This window comes from Petaurus breviceps, unplaced genomic scaffold (assembly GCF_028583685.1).
Source record: "Petaurus breviceps papuanus isolate PSGF00001 unplaced genomic scaffold, PetGlider_PUasm1.0 37, whole genome shotgun sequence".
Classification (NCBI taxonomy): domain Eukaryota; kingdom Metazoa; phylum Chordata; class Mammalia; order Diprotodontia; family Petauridae; genus Petaurus; species Petaurus breviceps.
The window spans coordinates 5,387,386-5,409,045 of NW_027186296.1; the positions used below are offsets into that span (position 1 = coordinate 5,387,386).

The following is a 21,660-nucleotide window of genomic DNA, read 5'->3' on the forward strand; positions in this document are numbered from 1 at the left end:
CATCTCACCATTTAAACAAAATATTTACAACATAAATCCAAGAGAGTTTTGGGAGGAGGCACTATTACCTAAGTAAGTTAGGAAAGGTTTCATAGAGGTGACACTGGAACTGAGTTTTGAAGGAAGCTAGGGATTCTAAGAGGCAAAAGAGGAAGATATTACAGACATGGCGTACAGACTATGCAAAGACACAGAGACAAAAAATAGAAGGTCATATGTCAGGAACAGCATGAAGTCCAGTTTGTCTGAAATGTGAAGTGAATGAAGGGGAATAATGTGTAATAAGCCTGGAAAGGTGTATTGGAACCAGGTTATACAAACTTTACATACAAACAGAAGAGGTTGTATTTAATGCTGGAGACAACCCGAGATTGTTGACGTGAGTGGCATAGTCATAACTGTGCTTTAGGAATATCATTTTGTTAGCTCCATGGAAAATGGTTAGCAAAAGGAAGAAATGTGCAGCAGAGACACAACATAGAAGGCTATTGCTAATCCAGAAAGTTTTATTCTGGGCAAGGATACTGATCCAACCATAGTAGTTATATTGTAGGTCATGATAGCACTTCTAGACTCTCCTTTAAAAACTGAGTCATTGAAGAAGAGCCAAGATGGATAACTGATAGGAAGCATTGTGGTGAGCATCACTCTACAACATCCAGAGAATGCACCAGACTTAATCCTTATGGGGAAGTCCAGGAAAAGTCACAGTAAGTCATTTGGCCATAGAAACTTGACAAAGGAAGAAAGAAAGGGGGACCTGTGGAGAAGGGAGAGAATTCATCTCATACTACAGGGCCCAAGTAGATGTTGTATACCAGTGCAAGAAGAGGTTCAAAATTCTCACAGCTTATTCCTAGTCCTATATAAGGGCACTATGATGGAAATAAAAGTCAACTGACAGCTTTTCTGCTACTACCCAGTTCTGAGTCACAGATTCAAGGTGGACTCAAAAAAAAAGGACTCAAGTAGAAGAATGGTATTCCTGAGCAGGAAGACCCTGGGCAGTATACTGAGAAAGGTGAAGTTCAGAAACTAGTATCAGTAGTTGTGTGACTTGGACCCCAAGTCATATCAGGGTCTCACGTCTATCGTCTAGTCCAATGTGCAAAGGAATAAACAAAGTAGGAATCCCAGAAACTTACAATTATGCCTCTCTGAATCCAAGAGAATTTTTCAGCTTGTTGATGGGGTAGTCAGTCCAGCAGCAGTTTACTTTTATGCAGACTCAAACCCAGATTAGGAATTTGTGGTGTTTGAACCAGGGTTGGGGCAGGGGAGGAAATGGCAATCAAAATTTGCATGATCAGACCCCTTTGGGAACACTTGAAGTTTAAAGATCTCCAGCCTGTCTCAGATCTTCAAATAATACAACATCCCATACCCCAAGAAATAAGCTACAGGACCAGCCCAGACCTTCTTTTCAAAAGTGTGGTAGGGCTCAATGGTAATATAAATTCTAAAGTCAGTAAGTAGGCTGGAAAATAACTCCATCATAATGAGCTATTATTGTGGCAGAGATGCTCAGAACAAATGCAGAAGAGATACTAAAACAAAGGTAAAAGGCTAAGAAAAAAAGAGAAAAATATATAAATTAACTCATAACAAAAACAGCTGACCTGGAAAACAGATCAAGGAGAAAAAATTTCAGGATCATTGACTATAAAAAAAGAGCTTACTTCATACTTCAAAAAATCTTTAAAGGAAACTGCTCATAAATCTTAGAACCAGAGAGCAAAGCAGAAATAGAAAGAATCTACTGGTCTCTTCCTGAAAGAACACCCAAATGAAAACTCTCAGGAACATTGTAACCAAATTCTAGAGCTTCCATATAATAGAAAAAATGCTGCAAGCAGCCAGAAAGAAAGAATTCAAGTAGTAAGGAGATACAGTCACGATCACATGTGATATAGCAATGTAAAATAGCAGAGAACTTGGGACATTACATTTCAGAAGGCAAAGAATATGGTCTTACATCAAAACTGAGTATTATACTGTGGGGGGGGCTGTAGGGGCCGGAGGAGGGGAATAGACCTTTAATGAAACAGAAGATTTCCAAATATTCCTGATGAAAGGACCAAATCTACAGAGAAACTTTGAAGTTAAAAGCAGAAGTGAAGAAAAACTTTTTAAAAAGGTAAAAATGAATGAACAATGATAAAGGACTAAACAATTATAAAGTATTTACATTCAAATATGGGGAGTGATACGTCTTCTCTGACCTCTATATTATTATCAGGATTCATAAAGGAAATTCAGATAGATAAAGCCTACGTTCTGTTTTGATGATCTTAAGAATGGAAAGAAAGGAGAAGAGGGATATACTGAGTAGGAAGGGAAAGAAAGATAAATTAGGGAAAATTATCAGACATAATCCAGGAGCACAAGGAGACATCTATACAAACAAGGAGGAAAGGATGGAGTGAGGCAACTGACACTTGAACCTCACTCTCATATGAACTGGTCAAAAAAAGGAAGAATACTTACATGCACAATTTAGTACAGATATACATTTCACTCAGATAAATAGGAAAGAATGGAGAGAAGCAAGGAGAGGAAATTGGGGGGAAGTATATGCTAAGGGAGGGCTTAGACCTGAGCAAAACAAAGAATATACAAAAATATTTATAATTCTTTTTGAAGTAGCAAAAGATGAGGTTCTTAGGAGGTGCCCATAAATTGGGGAATATATTAACACTCAATGTGATAAAATACCATTGTGGCGAATTCTTATCAAAGTAATGACTAACCAAGATTCCGAAGTATTAATGATGAAACATGCTATGCACCTCTAGATAGAGGCGAAGGACTCAAAAGGAGAGAAATTTTGTTTTTGGAAATTTTTTTTGACTGACTAGATATGTTCATAATGAATTTTTTTCTTATATTCTCAGTTGAATGGAATGGGAGGAAAAGGAGGTGGATACTGACTGAATAAAACAATTTTTTTTTCAATTTAGTTATTCCATATAGCATGTAAAATTCCTTAACTGACTGAATGCTTAGTAAGTGTAACTGCTTTATCAGCTCTTAAAGAATGAAAGTTATAACATAGAAGTTGAGCCAAAGGAAGCCAGAATTCTCATGGACCATCCATATGAAAATGTGGGCTACATGGCCCAAAACAATTAATCTATTTTCACATGAAGACAATAGAAAGCTAATTGGATACAATTTAGGGCCCTAATCACTTTTAAGTCTTAACTATTCTAAAGTACTCTCAGTTGTGTTCATCCCTTTATATACATCCCCTCTCTACTTTCCTATTTGGGGCTAATATTGGCAATAAGAAAGATAATGATAGTCTAACACTTTGTTATTTCTAGAACATATTTATTTCCTAAATGATTTCGTGTGTGCCCATTTGAAAATTTTGTGAACTCAGGAGTGGTCAAGAAATATTATCCCCACTTTCAGATGGAAGAAACTGGATCACAAAGAGGGAAAACAAGTCCTAAAATATCTACATTATTCAAGACATCAATAGAAATAGCCCTGCACTTTTCTAATGCAGGAGCATTTTCCATCAGACTCTGCTAGCTCTTATAGTCATCATGACTGAAAGACAGTGTGGTCTTGTAAATAAAGTGCTGTGCTGTCTGTGATCAAAAAGGCCTAGGTTTGAATCCCACTTCATACATTACTTACCCTCTGTCAACCTATTTCCTTATCTAGAAAAGAGGGAGAATAAGACATATGGTATTTATTTCAGAGGGTGAATGTGATGATCCAATGAAATAATGTCTATGAATCATTTTAAATATATATATATATGCAGATATGTATATCTATTTTTTTTCCTAAAATGTGTTTTATTAGTGTAGGGAGCTCCTGGTGAGGGACTCCCTCTAACAATGAAGATCAACACATTCTCTATAGGTTAGGTAACTAGTCTAGAATTACAGAGACAATACATATGGAAGAATGTACTAGAATTCAGATCTTCCTGACTCTAGCTCTCTATCAGCTACTCTATACTTAAAGTACTATGTAAATGTCAATTATTATTGTTTTTTATCATTATCTCAATAATTATAAGAAATTTCTATGGTTAATTATAGCCATTAAGTTGTGTTTTGCTCTAGATATTTAAAAGGTGCTAAATTTTTGGTTGAATGATATATAGGCTTCACCAGTTCCTTGCAAAATGTATGTTGATCACTAAATCCAGGTTTCCTAAGAATGAGCCTTCTGGGGTGGCTAGGTGGCATAGTGAACAAGAGCAGCAGCCCTGGAGTCAGGAGGACCTGAGTTCAAATCTGGCCTCAGACACTTAATACTTACTAGCCGCGTGACCTTGGGCAAGTCACTTAACCCCAATTGCCCTGCTTCCCCCCTCCAAAAGGAAAAAAAAAAAGAATGACCCTTCTGTGTTTTCTGGTGGAACTGACTTGGTCCTGACTTTCTATCATCACTCCCTCTTTGTACAAACAAAGCAATATAGTTCAACAGATGTTGTCATCCTCACTGTCATCATCATCATCTCTTTCTTCTTATCTCTTTCAGTGGGATTTAGATAGAAACAATCCGGAAACAAGTTGTTATCCATCCATTATTCTTTTATATTATTATCCTAAAGACTGCTGTACAGGTAGATAAAATAATTGCAGCTTTTTAAAATCAAATAACAGTTTGAGGATATAGGCTCATCTTCTGTAGGCTCAATAAAAGCATCCTCAATACCAATCCAGGAACAGACAGGACAACAGAAATATGTCTCTCATCCAGTGTCAGTACATCGTGTTGGTTGAATAGCCACCCATCTAGCAAATACAGCTTAGACCAGGCCTGAGTCTATGTATCGGGCCAGGAGGAGGAAGAGAAAAAGATAAATACATGACTGTGACCTTAGACTGAGGTTGTAGATTCAGCTTTTATCCTGTCCAAGACCTGCAGCCAAGCAGCCAGCCAGCCCCTGACTGCAGGGGAGCCTGCTGTTCTGTTTCTCTGAACTGTCAGAATCTTCAAGATAGTTGAAAAGACCTAGAGCCACCTGAAGTTTTCTGTAGCTTCAACTAGGAACAAGTTTGCAGTTCTGTTGCTCAGGCACACAAGATTTGGCAAAGGATTGAATACGTGTGGTGAGTGAGAGAGTCAAGGATGACGCTGAGGTTGTAAGCCTCAGTAATAGGATGCTGGTGGTGCCTTTGACAGTATTAGGGAAGTTTGAGGGGGGACATGAAGTCGGATTTCAATATGTTGAGTTTGAAATGCCCATGAGACACACAGTTTGAGATGTTAAAAAGACAATTGTTGATGCAAGAATAGATCTCAGGAAAGAGGTAGTTCTGGTTATCATCTGCATAAAGATCACAAATGAATCCACAGGTGTTGATGCAATCACCAAATAGGATAGTATAGAAAGAGAAGAGAAAATGGTCTAGAACACAGCCTTTGGGGACACCAAGTCAGTGGGGATGACATAGAGGAAGAAACAACAAAGGATACTTAGAGAGCAGTCAGACAGGAGGATGGCCAGAAGAGAGCAATGTCACAGTCTGTTACAGAAACATCAAGAAGCATCAGGATTGCAAAAAGAACCATTCGTTCACAGACTACTGGTAGCTTTCTTAGAGGGGGCAGTTTTAGTTCATGATCACAGGGAGCAGGTTTGAAAGACAATTTGCAGAAGATTTAGAAGACGATTAGAGGAAAGGAGGTGAAAAGTACCTTAGTATAGATAACTTTCTCAAGGAGTTAAGGGGGAAGAAAGATACAGGATAATAACTAGCAGGGATGATAGGATCAAATTTTCTTACAGATTACAAAGATACTGACATGTTTGTAGACAGTAGGGAAACAGGAGAGGGAAAGTTTGAAGACTAATGAAAGTAAGTATGAGAATGGGGTCAATTCACTATAGAACTCTGGAGGGATAGGATCAAAGATGCTTGTAGAGACATTTGCTTTGAGTAGGAAAAGTGCCATCTCATTCAAGATTAGAATGAAGGGTGTAGTATAGTAAATTTTATGAATGATCTGAGATGAAGAGGAGAGAAGGGAGAGTTATAAGCAAATGGGCTCCAGTTTTTCATGAAGCAAGGACCTCAGCTAAAAAATAGAGACAGGTTATGCCATGGAAGTCTTGTGAAGAGACAAAGTTTAGAATAGCCACTATGAGAAATGGTATAGTAAATTAGTTGGGTGGGAATAGACTGTCTACTGCAAAAGGTACTGTTGAGATTAAGTAACATAAATTTATAGTGACCCAATTAGTACAATTTCATGATTTTCTCCAGTTCCATTCAGCAGCATATGAATGCTGAGGAGACGGATTGAGGGAATAATCCAAGATCAGGGCTTTGCAATGCTATCATTAACTATAGGATGAGAGTGAAAGGTACTTGAGAATAAACAAATAGCTTAGTGTTTTATTACTCATGGATGGGTTGACATAGGGAAAGAAGAGTTTAGCCAGTATAGGTACAATGACCTGGCAAAGAACTAAGGGATACAAATCATGAAGGTCACAATGAGGACACAGAACAAAACAGTCATAAAATATTGGGGAAAGATGGAAGGATAAAAAATTGTCATCACAAGGGAATTTTTGAGTTTAATAACAACAACAACAACAATAACAATAGATGACATTCATATGGTCCTATTATGTGCCAGGCGCTATGCTTACAATTATCATCTCGTGTGATCCTTAAAACAGCCCTGGAGGCAGGTACTATTATTATCCCCATTTTATAGTTTAAACTAAGGCAAGCAGAAGTTAAGTAAACTGCCCAGCGTCACACAACTAGTAAGTTTCTAAGGCTTGGGTTGAGCTCAGGACTTTCTGACTAGTCCCAGTGATTTATCGACTGTGCCACCTCGCTGCTTCTATTTGTGAACAAGCAAGTGGGATTCTTGTAGGTGATGGCCAGATCAAAGATAAGACCATCTCTGTGTGGAGCTAAGGTAGAGTCAAGAAATAGATCATTGGAATTGAGTAGATGGGAAGTTAAAGTATTTGAGGAAATATCAACGTGTATTTTGAAGTATCCTAATATGAAGTCAGGAGATGGGAAAGAGAGGAAGACTGGTAGCTAAGTACTAAATTCTTTGAGGAATGAAGGAGTATGCTCTGAAGTTTGATATATTAAAACCACCAAGATCTTGATTGGGTGATAAATTTAAATAGCATAAATCTCACAGAAGGAAAGACTGTTTAGTGAAGGTGATAGGAGATTCCAACAATGGCAATGGAAAGCAAGAAGTATTTCAGTTACCCCCACTTTAATCTTTTAGATGGATGGGTGGGAGGGAGGAGGGGAAGGAGAATGAGAGTTTAATATGAGCAAAAGAGTAATACTGGGATGGTGGCAAGGAAAATGGTGTCATCAGGAGGTAGCCAGGTCTCAGTGAGCAGATGATAGAAGGAATGAAAAAGGAAGATATTTAAGGTAAGAGGAAGTATATTCAATGTGGAGCAGGTATTCCAGAGGGCACAATGTTGGGGATGGAGATTAGTAGATATGGAATGGGATCTTATGGGGATAAGGTAGAGGAGGATAGGCACAAGAGAATAATAAGGTGAGGGTAAACAACAAGGTTTGTGCATCTTCAGCCTGGGGTTCAGAATCTTTGGAAGGGAGCAAGTATAAGTTCATGGGAGTTTGCTATCCATCAAGCATTGAGTAGAGTAAGAGTGTAAGTGGTTGGAGAGGGGTCTGTTGAGGAAAACTTGAAATTAGACTGTGCAGATCTTCCCTTGAGATTTACAATGTGGTGATAAATAGTGAGACTTTGTCCCATGAGGCTGCACAAGGCCATCCTCGTGTAGCGAGGGACAACCAGTGGTATGGAAGCATGGTCAGGAGGTCAGAATGCCTTGCTCTCCCTGGAGAAAGCCTGGAGGGGAAAGAGATGAATTAGATCTTGTCCCCAGAAAATATTGAAACACTGAAAGTAGTTCTGAGGCACATCCCCACTGAAAAAGCTCAGCAAAACAGGACAACAAATCCTTATATTCTTCATTGAAGAGGGATCTAAAAGGAAAACAATGGGTGCATGGATGGAAGGGATCCTGTTTTTCTTGGTTTGTGGCCCGGTGCTAGAGAGGATCATTTGTCATATTGGTGTTGTTTATAATCAGTTTCAGTATTAAGTATAATTTATGGAGTTTGCATTTAGTGAAGATTTTTAATTTCAGTCTTTAGTATAGTTTCAGATTTTAATACCTCCTCATTTCATCTCTTATTTAATCTATTCTAGGTTTAAGAATGAAGGGTTGGTTTTTTGTTTGCTTTTGTTGCCATATCATCTGTTTCCATGACATGATACAGCAGTGATACATAGTGAAAGTAACCCACTCATCAGTCCATTTCATGTTAATTAATTTGATTAAGTAGTTAGCACCATCTCACTAAAGTATTTCCAGCAGGTGAGATATTGGTATTTCTGATTTGATGACGACTCTTACCTTGTTATTGCACCAGAATACAAAGAAGCACTACTTGTTCTGTTGTCTTTAATGTTAACATGGTTAAAGTTGTTTAATGTAGGGCCTGTATATGAGCCTTTGCTGCCCCATCTATTTCTTAGGTTTATAGGGGAAATTTCATCATATTTGCCCATGTGTTAACTCAAATAGAATCCAATTGGCCAGTGTTTCAAGATTCCTGCCAAGCCTTCAAAACTATCATAGCAGTCTCAGAGCAAGCATTCCCTGCTGTACCTCATCCTGGTTAGCATTCTATTATTTTTCCCTTGATCCTCACTCTGCCACTCTGCTCCTCGCCGCCTCCCCCCCCCCCCGACTATGGATGATGGATTGTCCTTTAGTGGAGTTATTTTATTTTTATTATTATTCATCTAATTGGTCACTAGAGCTATCATTGACCATACAGATAGTCCTTACACTGGTTAGTCTTGGGTATCCCTGAATGTTGAGTCAATACCAAGTCAAAATGTCTAGTAAATGTTTAGATTTTGGAGGTGGGTAGTATGTTTCATTAGAGCATACTAAAGACTGAAAATCCAGTTCTTAAACTTAGAATTCTATCTTACATCTTGGTAAGAACTAAATGGCTAGTTACCTGTCTATCCTCACCTTGAGCATTCTTCCATGTGGTAATATATGTATGTAAGAGGGCTGGAATTATCTTAAACCCAGGTCACAACAGTTTTGGTAAAGCAGCCAATTCATCATGGCATGTGGCCCTTGAGAAACTGCTCAGATCTTACCATATTTTTCAAGCCTTTGTGAAGCAGTGTACACAGACCCCTTTGTTCCTGAAATGCAAGTATGTATCTAGAGAGGACAACCAGATAAAATAGGAGTTAAAGGAAACAATTAATAATTCAGAAGTTAGTCTAAAGGTTTAAGGTTTGAGGAGAGAATTTCCAAGGGATTTGTAGGTACATTTGGCATAGTTCTTTCTTTGCAATTGGCTCATTTCTTTAGCTAAATAGGAGACCATCAGGTAGGTCACAAGTAGGGATGTTTAATGACCAACAATGCTATTTAAACTGAAAAACTTTCCCCCTGACAGAGTCAGAATGGATGGAAATACGGTATCTCTCTGGATGAAAATGTGAAGACACATCCATTAATAAGACCTTTTAAAACACTAACTGAAAAGGTAAGAAACAATGGAAGAAAGAGAAGAATATTTCACTCTTTACACAATGTTATTTCCATCCTAGAGAAGTTTCCTCAGTCAGCCATAGGAGAGTCAACAAAGGATTCACACAAAATTTATAGATTTTTTATGACAAAATAAATTCTTCTTGTTTCCTATCTGTGAGCAACTTCTCCTCCTCTGCCCCACACCCAGGATTTAATTCCCAGAATGCAATGTCATGTTGTACTCTCTAGTTCCTTAAAATCTGTAGAAGAGGTGTTATTTAACACATAGGGACCAGAGAAAAGTTTATTCTTTTTTGTAAAAACCTGTGCAAATAAACTATGAGTGATTCTAATTAGGGAGGAGGTGAGCCCCAAGGGGAATCAGGAAGCTGCTCAATTTTTCTCAAGTAAAAATTATTTCAGAGAAAACAAAGGACAAGAGGGAAAACAAAGTTTCCATGTAGTATGAAAAAGGATGATATTTCCAATTATGTTTACATAAGAATTGTGTAGATAAACGTGTTATATAACTCCTTTCTGATTCTGATTCTGTGCCATTTTCTCAATGAGCATTTTATACCATTCATAGGGTGAATAGCCCTATCCTCATACTTAAAATAGTGCATGTTTTCTAATTTTGAGCAAAATCCCATGGAGGTCCAGAACTAATTTTGAGGTCAAAAGAATATGATAACTGCCTAAATTGGAATTTTCCTTGACAAGGCATTTTCATATTACCCCCCCACTTCCACTACAACTTAAAACACCAATCATTATTTTCTTACTTTTGCCCTTGCTGTGTCCTTCTCTTTCCTCACAAAACTCCAAATACTTTTTAATGGCATGACACGTTTAAATTGAAGGCAACAGACCTTCTTGAGGGTCTTGAATTTTATTTGTTTTTTTTACCCAGTGAGTTTGCTTTAGCCCCTGAAATAGCTACCTCATTCACTAATAATTCATATCATGATAAAGACCATGAGTATAAGTATCACATGACATTTGATTGCAAAATATACCAGATTCTCCAGGTAGAGGTCAGAACTGAAACATTTCTTTGATACCAGAAAACCCAATCCCCAAGCCAATAAGCTGATTCCATCATAGTACCAAAGATATTAAGAAGTCATAATAACACTGAGAGCCACAGCATCCTTCAACCTTCCCACAAACCAATACAAGATCAATATCTATTCACAAGCCTATCTCACTCCTTGCCTGAGTGTCCTCTCTCCCCCACCATCTTGCTAGTTCTGACCAGCTTCCTGTGGGCTCTGTTTCCCCTCAGCAAACTCCTCCCACCACAGGCTCCATGTGACTACATTCAGCCTATTAGGGGACAGAGTTTATCTTCACAGCAGGGAAGCTTCCTGTGGATTCTGCCCCACCCTTTAGCAAATTCCCCTCCATCACAGGCTCCATGTGATTACATTCAGCCTATTAGGGGGAAGAGTTTACTTTCAAAGCAGGAGAGGTCTTCAAACTCCCCCCAGGTTTATTAAGGGACAGGGAAGATCTTCAAATTCCCATTCTCATTATATTAAGGCACCACACTACATCCCTTTGGGATTGAGAGGCTTATAAAAAAATCTATTCTTTGCAAGTCATCTTGAATTTGTTTCTAGGAAAAGGAAATTTATCGTTGGCCTGTCAGAGAGTCTCTGAAAACCATGCTAGCTGTGGGCTGGACAGTAGACAGAACCAGAGAAAGTGAAACAATCATACAACAACGGGAAAATGAGAAGCTTCGCAGCATTTCCCAAGCCAGCCAGGTAAGAAAGGACTGCTTAGAACCAGACTCTTTAAACCTATGGGGAAATAAGTACTCTAATAGTGTCCATGGAATTTCATGGCTTGATATTTTCTTTAGGAGTAGCACTGAGTAGATGAATCTGATCATCACACAACTAAACAAAAATTTTGTTATGCAATCTTTGTTTCAGAAATTATCTCATGAAACAACAGGCCCAGGTACAATTTAGGAAATGTCTTTAACTCTTCTGGCTCATAAGGAAATCTGAGACAACATGCATCATAATCATAATCCATAATTTCAAGACAGATTCCTTGCTTGTAGGCAGTATTCACAATATTAGTTCATTATATTATAAAATAAAATTTTGTTTTTTAAAGAGGTAAACAAAATCAAAATTACAAGATTAACAACTGTTATCAAAGTACATGTATATCCCCAGGGTCACTTGCAGTCCTGAAGATTCTGTGGTAAGGTACAGTCTCCCCTTGCCCCACAACTGCTGTTAGTACCATCTCCCCTCTCCATCTTGGAAGGAGCATAGTTAACCTCTCTCCCTCTGCCTCTATGTCTTACTCTCGTTCTCTCTCTCCTTTACTTTTCCTCCTTCTCTTTCCTTTCCTTCTTCTGTCTGTCCTACAACTTTTCATGATTCTTAGAGTCTAACCACTGGATTTCTCAGTTTCTTAGAACATCCAGGGCAGTTTCATATAAAGTCCTCAAATCTGGTTCAAGATGAAAGCAAATACTTCTTGGTCATTCTTACCATCTTCTTCTCCTTCATTTGGTCTCCTTGCTACCAGCCTCATTCAGTTTTTGTATCTTCCTTGGGGCAGACAGTCTTCATTTTCCCCAGTTACTCAAAATAGGAAAGAGAAGAGACTTGCTGCTGTGCTTGTTAAAAATAGAAGGTGTCAGGAATACTAATAAAAACGAGGGATATATGTCAGATCAAGTAACTTTACTTTGCTTTTTCTAGGGCAACAGCTACAATCCTACTCCACTTGACCTGTCAAATGTTGTGCTTTCTAGGGAAGTCCAGGTCAGTACTAATGTCTTCACTGTTCGTATTCTTCAGAACAGTATAATTTACCTTTGACAATGTATCTTAGAATTAAGATTTCATTATATTATATTGTATTATATATTATGTATATAGAAAATATTAGCATTAGAAAGGACCTTTAGGGACGGCTAGGTGGCTCAGTAAATAGAGCACCGGCCCTGGAGTCAGGAGGACCTGAGTTCAAATTTGACCTCAGACACTTAACACTTACTAGCCATGTGACCTTGGACAAGTCACTTAACCCCAATTGGCCTGCTTTCCCCCCTCCAAAAAAAGCAAAAAATATATATTAAAAAAAAGAAAGAACCTTTAAGATCATCTAGTCCAGCTCTGTCATTTTACAGGTGATAAAACTGAGGCCCAGAGAGGTAAAATGGTTTGTCCAATATTATAAAGATGGTCAGTGGTAGAGTCAAGAATAGAACTCAGACTTCCTGATATCCATTCTACTGCTCTTTCTGTTACACACACTACAAGATATATTATCAAGGTTTCTTACCCCTGAGTGTTGAAGAAAAGAATAGATGTCAACACAAACGAAAAGGTTTGTCCTTATTAGAAATTTAAACTGATAAATGTTTAAAATATTTATTCATTTTAAAATAATTTTAAAACCCTTTACATTTTTATATAAATAACACAATTAATGAAAAATTACATTTTCCAAATCAGAAAATTAGTGAGAAAATTGGGTTGTTTTTTTTTTTGCAAATCTCTTTAATGTTTGGTTTAATAGAAACAGCTGTATTCTGATATGTTTCTGGATTCAGTCTGTTGTGATATACTGTTTTGGTTGAGGCATATGAAGAAAACCTATCCTTATATAGATATGTAATTGGAAAAAGGGAGGACTACTTTAATAGACAAATAATGTCTTAGTATTATTATGAAAAAAGTTTTGACCTCACAGACCTCCTGGAAAGGTCTCAGGGACCCCTGTGCTCTACAGACCACACTTTGAGAACTGCTGGCATAAAATGCCAAAGCTAGACTATTGAGCATTATCACATTGAGTAGAGACATGGGAAAAGTATTTTCAGATAGTCCAAGGCTTAGAGTTTCTCCTGAAACTTTTAATACTGTGTGACAGTTCAGTATAGTAAGGGCTGTGGGTTCTGTACAGCCTGGTTCAGCATGGTAAAGAGAGAGTAATGTATAGAAAAGTATAGTGCTAAAGTGAAAAACAAAATCAAATGGTAATTCATCCATGAAGTTCTGCTTAGCTATTATCTATTCAATTATCTATGTATGTGAACTTCCTTCATATGCTATTGCTTCAATAACAAGTATTCCTAAAGCCCACCTCTCTAGACTCAGATTCATTGCTCTAGATCTCAGAGGATATCTGATCCAACCCCATCATTTTACAGATGAGGAAACTGAGGCACACAATGATTTACCTGAGGTTATACAGAAAATTACGAATACTATGCACACTTTCCACTGTAGCAGCTGTCCTTCAGCTTATTGTATACTGATTAGGCCTTCACCACGACACCTCACGGATGTCCATGATGTTTCATATCAGCATAGAGGACACAGATAGAAGAATGTAAAATGCAGTGGGAGAGAATGAAACAGTCTGCATCTTTGGAATATCTCTGATAATTCCTATTTCTCCACCCCACTTCTATTTCAACCTCTGCCTTTCACTCCCTTGACATTTGCAGGCTGTGGCAACAAGGCCAGTGATACTCCATTCAATTTATTCATTTGTTCTTAGATTAGATATCTGTACATGGCTCAGTATCCACTTTCCCTTTATAATGCTGTGGTACTTGTGTGAATGAATTTTATTTGTAAAGTTTTATATTTATACCAGTCTCTCACCAATATAGGTGCCATTAGTTTCCCTACCTTGATGACTTCTTACAAATTTAGTTTGTTTTCCTAACCATTGGACCAATGTAAATTCATGTTCTCCCTACCCTCATAACCTAAAAAACAGTAAAACCAGAAAATATAAGTGACTAAATGCCTCATTCCAGTCTGATTACCATATGAACAGGAATAGACTTGACCTTTTCAAGGATTTTCCTAGCCCTAAGATTCTGAAATCCTGTTATAAAATGACACACTGCTGATTTGTAACTTCAAGTTGAAATGTTTATTTTTCACGTATCCTACTAACAGACTAATAAATTGAAAAAAAAAACAGGATTAGATATTTTTGTGATACTATATAACTAATGAGGTACATAAGCATAGAATAAGTAATGATAGGAAACACCTAGTAATAAGCCAAAAGCTTTTAGTAATGTTCCTTTCCTGATCCATCCAAAAATAGCCTGTGACTGATGAGCTCATTTTTCTTTCTGCCACCAACCTATTCACATTCTCAATGGCTTTCTCTTGGCAGGGGATGGTGGAGGTTGTGGCTGAGAATTATCACAATATCTGGGCCAAAAAGAAAAAGATGGAACTGGAAAACAAAGGTAAGGCTAGTTTGCAGAGTATACAGAGGAAATAACACTGGGCATCAGGTATGTTACTTCCTGTCAATGAAAGGGAAGATACAAAGTGTATTATAGTTCTCTTAATTTATCATAGGTGGAGGCAGTCACCCTCTCTTAGTGCCATATGACACCTTGACAGCCAAGGAGAAGTTCAGGGACAGAGAGAAAGCCCAGGAGCTATTTAAATTCCTCCAAGTGAATGGTATTGTTGTATCTAGGTAAGTAAATATTCCCTTTGTTACTATTTCCTGTCTTCAGTTACCTTAGTTTGTCACCCCCTCTTGATCTCTGGCTAATATTGATAAAAGAAAGAACAACAATTAAGTCTTTTGAAATTGAAAAATATTTATTTTGAAAAAAAAAATGAGTTAATTAATAGGTAGGAAATGAAACCCATGAGAAAGAATCATACAATCTCAGAATTAGGACTCAGAAGCTATCTAGTCCAGCTGACATCTGAAAAGGAATTCCTCCCTACAGTGTACTTAACAAGTGTTCATCCAGCCTTTGTTTGAAAATCTTCAACAAGGGAGAACCTACCATCTTCCAAACCATCCCGGTACATTTTTTGATTGTTCTCACAATTAGGAAGTTTTGTTTTTCTTATAACTGTTCCAAATTACATCATTGCAACTTCTACCCATTGTTCGCACTTCTGCCCCTGTGGCCAAGCAGTGTCTAACCCCTTTTCTAGGTGAATAGGGACTTCAGGATCGCTATTATGTCCCCCCACCCCTCCAATAAGTCTTGCCTTCTACAGGCTAAGTATTTCCATTTTCTTCATATGATATTGCAAAGCATTTTATCTCACCTCATCCTCACTGTTAGCTAAGTCAGTGCTTTTATTATCCCTATTTTACAAATTAGAAAGCTGAAGAGAAGAGAAATTAAATGATGTGTTCATTGTCACAAAGCTAATAAAGGTCTAAGGCAGTATTCAAACCCAGGTTTTCTTGACAAGTCCAGTTCTCTATCCACTACACCAGGCTGCTTTGGTTGATTTAGACTAAGTGGATTCAGATCCCAGATTTGTTAGCCACATCTGTGTGATTTGGGGATAGTCATGAAAAATGAGGCCTTTAGATTAGATGACCTGTTTTATCCTCTCTACTTCTAAATCTACGATCCTATAATCTCAAAACCCTTCATCATCCTGGATGCTCTCCAGTTTATCAGTGTCCTTCCTAAAATGTGATTCTCAATATCAAGTACAATATTACAGACGTGTTCTGACCAAAGCTGAGTACAGTGGAACTATTTCCTTGTGATCTTGGATTCCTAATGTAACCTAAAATCATATTATCATGTTTTGTCTGCCATATCATGATGTTACCACATGCTGAGATAACAGCATACCCCAAACTCCCTTGATATCTTTCAGAAAAACTGCTGCCTATGGTATATCCCACATCTACTATCTCTTTTTCATATGAATTTGATTTATGAACCTATTATAAGATGGGGTCTTAACTCATAATATCCATGTCAGATTTCATCTTTTTAGGTTAAGCCCAATTTTGTAGCTTCTCAGGATTGTTTTTGGATCCTGATTCTGTGATCCAAGGTGTTTGCTTTCCTTCTCAGTTTTGTGCCATTTAAAAATTTAATAAGCATTCCTTGTACACCTTTATACAGCTACTACTTAAATAACACAGGGACAAGCACAGATCTCTGGGGCATTCCATCTAACCTACTTCTGTCATTTCCACAAGAACAGTGTGAGAGATATTGTCACACGCTTCCCTAAAATATAAGTTAGCTGCAATATCTAAAAAAATGTCTAAAGAAATCACGAGGATAGTGGTATCACCTTTTCTGGAACCTTTTGTAAGAAACTCACTATCTAAGCCTGAGGAAAGTATTGCTCACCTTATTGTTTATAAACAAAGTTGGCTTTATTCAGTTTAAGGAGGTACCAACTGTCCTAGAGATTCCTTTCTGGGAGGTCTTTTTGCTATTTGTAATTAACTGACATTTCAAAGTACTAAGCTGTTTCTACATATTATCTTTCTAATCTTCCTTTTTTCTCACCAGCTGAAACTGTTTTTACCTCTATATAACCACTATCCATTGATGAAATTTCATTCTTATACCTAAATTTGTGGGATAAAAATTAGTCTATTAAAGTCATAAGGACTAATTCCCATTCTCATGCTTCCCTGTTTTCCATTCCATCTTGACCTGTTTCCTTACCCCAAGGATTTTGAGAAAGCATTCAGTAACCCCTGAGATGCTAGTTTCAGGTTTTCAGCTTAGAGACCATTCTACATATAAAAAGTAGTAAGAAAAATAATTCTTAAAATCTCAAAAATTTTCATATTTTTTTTCTATGCTCTGTCTTTATGCCTACATTTTACATATAATTTTTCCAGTTCTTAATTTGTTTTTGTATGTACATGCCTCTTAAGAAGCAGTATGATTTATTGAAAAGTGTGATGGCCTTGGAGTAGAGAAATCTGGGTTCAAATCCTGCTTCTGAAAATTTTTTGCTGTGTGACCACAGACAAATCACTTAATCCAGTTTCCTCATGTCTAAAATGGGGATGATGATTGTAATTCCTATCCCATGGGCTTGTTGTGAGGATAACATTATAATTTATGCAAAGCATTTGTAAACCTTAAAACATCATATAAATACCACGTATTGTTGAAAATTTGGGTTTTAACTGTACAGTATGATCCTTTGGGGTATGCCATGTAAGTCATGTTCCCTCTTCCTTATATGTAACATAAACTTGATCTTTGGTTTCTGTATTTGTATATCTACTCCCCTAAAGAAATTTCTTTCCTGTGTAAGATGCTATGTGGCTTTTAATTTCTTGCAGTTTCCCCCCGACTATAGATATAACTATGGCTCCTTTTCAAGAAGATTGGATCTTATAACTCATTTATTTTAAAATCCAGAAAAATGTTGTCATTCTGTCTTGTAAATAAAATAACAAATAACATTTGCTCCTTCATTGTCAAGAAATCAGACAACAGATGATATCTATCACAAAAACTTTTAATTCAGAATCTCAATGTAATTTAAAGCTTATTCTTTATACTAGAATGAATGACTGCTATGATTTGCAGCTTGTTGTCTTTTATATCACTGTCACAACCCACTGGCTCGCTCTCTCCACTCCCCTTTTGCTAAAAGAACTCTCCCTTATAAAAAATAAGAATAGTCAAGCAAAACAAGCTGTGATTTGTTGTTAAACAATTTAGTGAAGCATAAATTAAAGAAAAAAATTAATCTCTGTAAGTATTGTAAGGAAAAAAAGCAGCAATAAGAAATAAAGACTAAGAGGGAGGATGGGATAATTATTATTTAACATTAGCTAAATGTAATGATATAGAAGAATAGAGCCAAAATAGAAGATATAAGGAAAAATGTGGGAGGATACAAAAGAACACAAGACTTCAGTAGTCCATAACCCACCCTAGTAGCACACAAGGATAAGAAAATAGTATGAAAGGCTGTTTTCAGTAACCAAGGGGAGAAATGTTAGGCCTTTCTTCCTATAGAAAGGTAAACAGATCTAAGTTCTATTCTAGGCCATCTGTTTGGGGAAGAACTTGCCTACATTTCTGGTGATTCAGTTAGTTCAACAAGTGCACGTACTATTTTCCAGGCACTAGGGGACCATAAAAAAAGGAGGTAGTCTTTGTTCTCTAGGACCTTATATTTTATGCTAGGTTATATAAATTTGTCATGATGTCAGCAGATATATGAATAACTCTCTATTGCTTTGACTATATGAATCTCATGGTAGAATGGTGAATTGCTCATAGAATCAAGCCCTTTAAAAATCCAAAGCCTCATAAGAAAATTTGTTTAAAGTTAAGATACAGGAATGATACTTTGACATTTTATAACATTGGGATTGGTAGAAATGTCATTTAGATTTATGGTGGCATTTCTTTTGCTCTGTTTCCAGAATAGATTATCTAACCATTCTGGAAAACAATTGGAATTTTGCAAATAATCTGGCCAAAATGACCATAACCTTCAATCCACTGATTTTATTACGTGATATATGACCCAAGGAAAATATTAGTAACAAAATAGCCTCCATATACACAAAAATATTTATACCTACAATTTTTGTTTCAGCAAAAAAAAAATGGAAAAAAGGAGATAACACAGATTGGGGAATGCTAAACAGATTATATTATATGGATTTAATGGAAAATATTCCAAAGAAACATAGAAGGAGTTAGATGAAATGAATCAAGATGATATAAACAGAACCAGGAAAACATGTACTCAATAACCGCATCATTGTAAATAGAAAAGTAGCCACAAAATAGTACAACCCTCTTCTCCCTTGCATGCATGGGCAAGTCCTTGGTCATGAAAAATTGCATATAATATCAGATTTTTTCAATGTATTGACTGGTTTTGCTGATTTTTACATCTTTTTGTTTTTTTCTTGTTAATTCTGCATAATTAAGGAGTGATTTTTTGGAAGAAAAGAGAGTACAGAATACAGTGAGAAATTTAAGTAATGTAAAAGCAAATGGTACCAATAAAAATCTATTTTTAAAAAGAATTGATTATTCAAGGGTAGGTATATAGTTTTCTATAGATTAAAAAGAATTAAATAAAATGGTTTTATTGCTCTTTTTTTATTGGTGAAGAAAGATGATCTCCAAGGTTTCTTCTACTTCTGCATTTTTAACAATCTGATGCCAGCCAACCTTTACAAGGGCAAGAGCCTCCATATGTTTATACAGGCTGACTTCTATGCCTTTAACATATTACTTCCTTACAAGTGCCCAGTAGGATCCCTAGCCTTGAAATCTCAGGTCAAATGCCACATCCTCTATGAAGCCTTTCATCATCTCCCCTGATATTAGTTCCTTCCTTTCAGAAATGATTTCATATATGTGTATATATGAGTGTACATATACATACATATTTATATGTATACTTTTTATATATGTACATGTTTCCCCAATAGAGTGTAATCTTCTTGAAGGTAGAAACTATTTGATTTTGCCTTTGTATCCTATCCTTAATGTCTAGGCCAGTGACTGATATATAATAGGTACTTATTGACAGACTTGTTGATTGAAGTAGTGAGTCATTATTGTTAATATGGTATAAGAATCATCTTCACTTAAGTAAATAATTTTGATAAAAACAATATTGATACTTACTTGTATTATAATATCTCTGTTATTTCCTGATGATTTTGCCCCATTTCCCAAACTAGGGATCTGAAGGATATGGAATTGGATGCTTCCTCAATGGAAAAGAGATTTGCCTATAAATTTTTGAAGAAGATTCTAAAATATGTTGACTCTGCTCAAGAGTTTATTGCCCATTTGGGTAAGTTTCATTCTGAAGCATTGACAAAGTTGTTGCTATTTCTTCTTGTGCTGTTTAAATAATGGTCATTTTGTGTTACCATTTTCCACAGTTGTTTTGACATCTGACAATGTGTTGTAGGGAAAATCTTGTTTTGTTTTGTTTTTCCCCCACTGAAGGACGCTTCAAACATTGATTCCACTGCTAGATCTGATTCATTTGTTACTACTAATTCTAAATTTAACTCTTTTATATTTGTTGCTGTGTGACCAAGCAGGGATAATGGAACCTCTCTGTGTTCATTTTCTTGCTTTATAAAGGAAAATAGCAGCAATGACAGTTAAGAGTACTGAGATTACAATGATAATTCTGTTAATTTTTTCTGTTTCCCATGCTATATCATACTGCTAATTCTTGCTGAGTGAGCTTGAACAACACTAAAACTTTCAGATGTTTTTAATGTAAAGTGTTATAGATATATAGATGTAGATATGTAGTGCTTAATAAGTATATTTGCAGAAGAATATTTTGTGGACCACAAATCATCTCAGAAAAAGCTTTCAAACAAAAATGCTATACCTGTGTCTTATGCTGCCTGATAGTTGTATCAACTGTGTCTTTGTAGAAGCCATTGTCAGCAGTGGGAAAACAGAAAAGTCTCCTCATGACCAAGAGATTAAATTCTTTGCCAAAGTAAGTGATATCCTGTACCCTTAAAATTAACAATTGTTTCTCCACTTCTAGGTGAACTTAATAGATATCACTAGATCAGAGCTAGATTAGAAGTCATCTAGTCCAACCCCCTCATTTTACAGATGAAAAAACAGGCCTCAAGAGGTTGTGACCCTAATATGGTCACAAGCAAAAGTAGGTGGATTCAAACCAGAACCTCTGGTTGTAAATCACTTCTAACTCTTTTCCACTGAAACACCAATTGTTAACAATTTAATGGCATTAGGGGTAATCTAGCTGTTAAGAATTGCCAGCTAAATTAGTAAATAATGATATTTTCTAAAGCCATATATGCCATTTCTCTTCCTTCTACCTGCCTCTCCCAAAGAGCTAACTAGAAGTGTAGATAACCTTTGAAAAGTAGAGTGTTTCCCTTTTCAGATGCATGAGTCCTTATCCTGTAGCCATCTCTGTTCATATATGTCCCAGTCATGCTGAGTGTCCTCATTCCCTTTGTTGACCACCACCACAAATGCAGCAACAACTAGACCAGTCAATTAGAGGAATGCCTACAAACATAGTATACTTGATATCCTTGGGAATAGTGTGGAGAGATCTGGGCAAAATGGTAGTACAGGAGGCGGATTTAGAAATGGTGGAATGGTCAGACCTTGAAAGTTCTTTTTTTTTTTTTAAAGCAATCGGGGTTAAGTAACTTGCTCAAGGTTACACGACCAGTTATTATTTCTGGGTGTGGTGCTGAGTATCTGAGCCCAGATTTGATCCAGGTCATCCCGACACTGGAGCCGGTGCTCTTACTCGCTGAGCCACCTGGCCACCCCTAAGCAATTG

At 36.8% G+C, this 21,660-nt stretch overlaps 1 protein-coding gene across 1 annotated transcript in view; it reads left to right on the forward strand.

Moving 5' to 3' along the window:
- RYR3 (ryanodine receptor 3) overlaps positions 1-21,660 on the forward strand; it is a 777,114-nt gene that overhangs the window by 613,661 nt on the left and 141,793 nt on the right. The window contains exons 53-59 of the mRNA XM_069097663.1: positions 9,486-9,575; positions 11,188-11,334; positions 12,295-12,357; positions 14,741-14,816; positions 14,932-15,055; positions 20,042-20,157; positions 20,762-20,829. Of these exons, the coding sequence (XP_068953764.1) occupies positions 9,486-9,575; positions 11,188-11,334; positions 12,295-12,357; positions 14,741-14,816; positions 14,932-15,055; positions 20,042-20,157; positions 20,762-20,829 (684 nt within the window). The remainder of the gene's footprint in view (positions 1-9,485; positions 9,576-11,187; positions 11,335-12,294; positions 12,358-14,740; positions 14,817-14,931; positions 15,056-20,041; positions 20,158-20,761; positions 20,830-21,660) is intronic.